Here is a 4,183-nt window from a genome sequence, read left to right as displayed (position 1 = left end):
GAAACCGCGCAGAGATCGATTCTGGACGTTCATTAATGTCGCCTTTTTTTTTTTTATATATGTATATATATGTATATATAAAACGTATGAAGTACGCATTGCAGAATTCAATAAAAATCTTTCATTTCTTTTTTTTTTATTAATAAACGTCTTTTAACCGCGGATACCAATTGCATTAACATCTTTTTCGAAACCTGGCACGATTTACAAAATTATACGTGTTCTAAGGATGATAGAAGACACGCTTTACCTATTTTCATCATCGATTTCTTTTGGAAAATTTCGAAAAATCGAAATTTAAAAGAATTCATTCGACGAAGAAAGGGGTCATCATCAGCCATCGATATGCAAAAATTTTCTAAACCTTCGAATATTAATATCTTAATTGAATTAAATCGTTAATTTAATCTGATGCCAATCATTTCCACTATGTATATAATGACGTACGATTTAAAATTGTTACGAATTATATATCTTGGCGTATGACAAGGCGAAGGAAGGGAGTCATCATCAGCCATCGATATGCAAAGATTTTCTGGACCTTCGAATATTAATATCTTAACTGAGTTAAATCGTTAATTCAACAGATCTGATGCCAATCATTTCCACTATGTATGCAATGACGTACGATTTAAAATTGTTACGAATTATATACCTTGTCGTATGACAAAGCGAAGGAAAGAAGTCATCATCCGACAGCCATCGATATGCAAAGATTTTCTGGACCTTCGAATATTAATTTTAATTATTAATTTATCTTAACCGAAGTTAAATCGCTAATTCAACAGATCTGATGCCAATCATTTCCATTATGTATATAATGACGTATGATTTAAAATTGTTATAAATTATATATCTTGTCGTATGAAGGAAGGGGGTCATCATTAGCCATCGATATGCAAAAATTTTCTGAATCTTCGAATATTAATATCTTAACCGAGTTAAATCGCTAATTCAACAGATCTGATGCCAATCATTTTCACTATATAATGACGTACGATTTAAAATTGTTACGAATTATATACCTTGTCGTAAGTATCGATGAGAATTCTAGAAAAAGGAATAAAAATTCTTTGGATCCGTATAAGAGAAAAGGAGATGAAGAATCTATCTCCTATGTGTATGTCTACAAAATTTGAAAATTTCGAATACTTGAAAATTTATCTACGTTATAATTGGCTACAAAAAGAAAAAAAATAGTTGCAGTTTATTAAGTTTTCAATCAATTTTCAATTTACTCCGTATAATATAAATACAGATCCGTACTCGAAGATTGTGTTTTCGGCCTGTTATCGTGCTTTTCATTTTCATAGTCGCACGATTAATTTCAGGCACGAAAGTGTATTGTTTAAAGCGCGATTAAATTCGACGCGCACCTGGCTGCATTACGTCGGCCGAAAGTAGTTAACAACTCTATCTCGCGTTAAATGATAGTGGATGGTTACAAGCTTTCGCGTTTATATACCATGTTGCCTGGTTGTTACGGCTTGTCGTGCTGAAAACCGGAAACTTACACACTCGTTACACACGTTTTCGTGCGGTGAACTTTCACAATTACGCCATTTATACTCTCTTTATATCCTTTTTTCCTTAAAATTTTTCTTTATCGTTCTTATAATTACAATTACAATTTTAAGGTCAAATTATATCGCACTATATATCATTGTGACGAAATAATTAATTTCTTTTTCTTTTTGTTGGGCTTTAATATAAATACCTCCTTTTTGGTGAAGCGATAGGACTGCGAAGACGTCAAACTCGTGTCTCTGGACGATGGTGGCGGTTCCTTGGCTCTGGCCTCCACTTCCTGAAGGACAACGAGCCTTCGGTTCTCCTGCCTCCAAGATAACGCGGTGAAACTTTCGAAGAAGGAACCATCCGTTTCTTGAACTCTGGAATAAACCAATTATTTTTATTTATTATTCCTTTCCTTTCTTCATCTTATCGAAAAACATTTCGTGTCAAAAATCCGTTTTATAAATAATCGAATCATATAAATATTTCTCGAACGATACGAGAAAAATACAAGATTCTGTTCGAAGATTAGGATTGGAAGGCGTCGATGATTTCTTCTATGAGATAAGAGGAATTCGAAATTGTGACAAACGATCCACGATCATTTCCATTTTTCTCCTCGCACTTGCGTGTGAGCCCAGTCTTGCGTCGTTGCGGTAATATCGATCAGACGTGGCATACGCGCGTTTTTTTCTTTCCACTCCCTCTTAATTAATATTTACCACCACACTGGAGAACATCATACGAGCGAAATATGTTTGAGAATTGCACGTTTGAAAAGAAAAAGACCATCCAAGCGAGAAAATTTCCCTCTGGACGAGATCGATCCTTCGATTTCACGCCCCTCGCCTGATTCTCCCTCATCATTCTTCATCATCCCGAAACGTATCCATTTTTATTTACTTATATTTATTTATTTATATATTTACTTTTTTCAAGATTTTAGTAATTGTCTTTCACATCTGACCGATTCGTTGATAATATTATTGTATTATGGATTTGAAATCAAATTTTTTTTTTATCAAAGAAATGGAGGCTACGTAACGTAACGTAAACTTACTTATACTTTGGAGATTTCTGTTCAAATTTTGAAAAATGAAAATATCAGTATAATAATCATTTTATCGTTAGATCGATTTTTCTTTTAATAAAAACAAATGGAGAAAAAACATTAACACATATATATATATATGTTACATGCATAGTAAATTAGAAAAAAACACATGGAAAGGAAGGATCATTCGACAATGGATATTTTATCGAGAACATGATCGCGATAAAATATTATTTTATCAAACAAAGTGGCGCAGCACATTTGTTTCGTAACTTGTTTGATGAAGAAGAAACGGCGTCGAATAAAATTTCCGCAATGGATGACGCCATGTTGATGACGTGGCCGATCCCAATCATATTTCATGGCGACGAATATTTCGAATTAATGACTGACCAGAGGTAAAGTCAACAGGTACGGTATCAATTTTCCTATCCCCATTAATAAAACTATATTTGGATCTCGCTTCGGGATATTTCCAAACGAGCGAATTCAACTTTTTTGTTTATACATTCTTTTTCTCGTTCCACTTTTTTTTTTCAAAAATTTAAAAAATCCCACGCACAAATTAATCTCGCCTTATATATAATCATTATACTTAATAGTATAATCATTATACCATTATTCCATAATTATTATACCTTATATATAATTACAATCTCCATCGATTTCCTTCGAGTTTGTGAAATTAAAAAAAATCAGAGAATCAGAGAATCAATTATATAATTTTCGAGACGTCAAAAAATAATTCAACTTCTGAATTGAGGGATGAATATATATATCTTTTTTGAAAACAATGGACATTCGTCCTCGATTCAAGGATGGAAGGAGAGGAGCAGAAATGAAGAATTATGGAGAATCAATTACATAATTTTCGAGACGTCGAAAAATAATTCTTCTGAATTGGCTCGAGGGATGAATATATATATATCTTTTTTGAAAACAATGGACATTCGATTCAAGGATGGAAGGAGAAGAGCAGAAATGAAAAATTATGGAATAGAAATTAAAAAAAATGGAGAATCAATTACATAATTTTCGAAAAATAATTCAGCTTCTGAATTGGCTCGAGAAATGAATATATATAAATCTTTTTTGAAAACAATGGACATTCGTCTCCGATTCAAGGATGGAAGGAGAGGAGCAGAAATGAAAAATTATGGAGAATCAATTACATAATTTTCGAGACGTCGAAAAATAATTCTTCTGAATTGACTCGAGAAATGAATATATATATATCTTTTTTGAAAACAATGGACATTTGTCCCCGATTCAAGGATGGAAGGAGAGGAGCAGAAATGAAAAATATGCAGATGAAAGTACGTTAAGCGAGCGTGTCTTTGACGTGTCTAAAGGATCTAATTTAAATCCGAAAGAAGCGACGCCATCGTGTCCCCGAGGAGTGTTTCGACTCGGACATGCCACGATACGAGAGCCATTTTCTTCTGGGAGAGAAATAGAATCAATTCTAGCTCTTTTGCAAATATCCTTCTTTTTGACAACTTGAACGTGGAAATTGATGTGTTTATGGTAGCACAGAAATCGAAACGATCAATGTTTTCCGAATTTCCAAGTTGAGACGACTTAAAAATTTAAGGAGAATCATTTCGATGATTT

At 33.2% G+C, this 4,183-nt stretch overlaps 1 protein-coding gene across 1 annotated transcript in view; it reads right to left on the bottom strand.

The window, feature by feature from the left end:
* LOC102671839 (BAI1-associated protein 3) overlaps positions 1-4,183 on the bottom strand; it is a 59,888-nt gene that overhangs the window by 23,941 nt on the left and 31,764 nt on the right. Inside the window, exon 4 of the mRNA XM_031508378.1 lies at positions 1,718-1,892. Coding sequence (XP_031364238.1) covers positions 1,718-1,892 — 175 coding nt within the window. The remainder of the gene's footprint in view (positions 1-1,717; positions 1,893-4,183) is intronic.

The sequence above is a fragment of the Apis dorsata genome, unplaced genomic scaffold (genome assembly GCF_000469605.1).
Source record: "Apis dorsata unplaced genomic scaffold, Apis dorsata 1.3 scaffold_83, whole genome shotgun sequence".
In the NCBI taxonomy this organism is placed as follows: Eukaryota; Metazoa; Arthropoda; class Insecta; order Hymenoptera; family Apidae; genus Apis; species Apis dorsata.
Note: the sequence above shows the minus strand (reverse complement) of the source record. Positions and strands in the feature narration are given on the sequence as shown.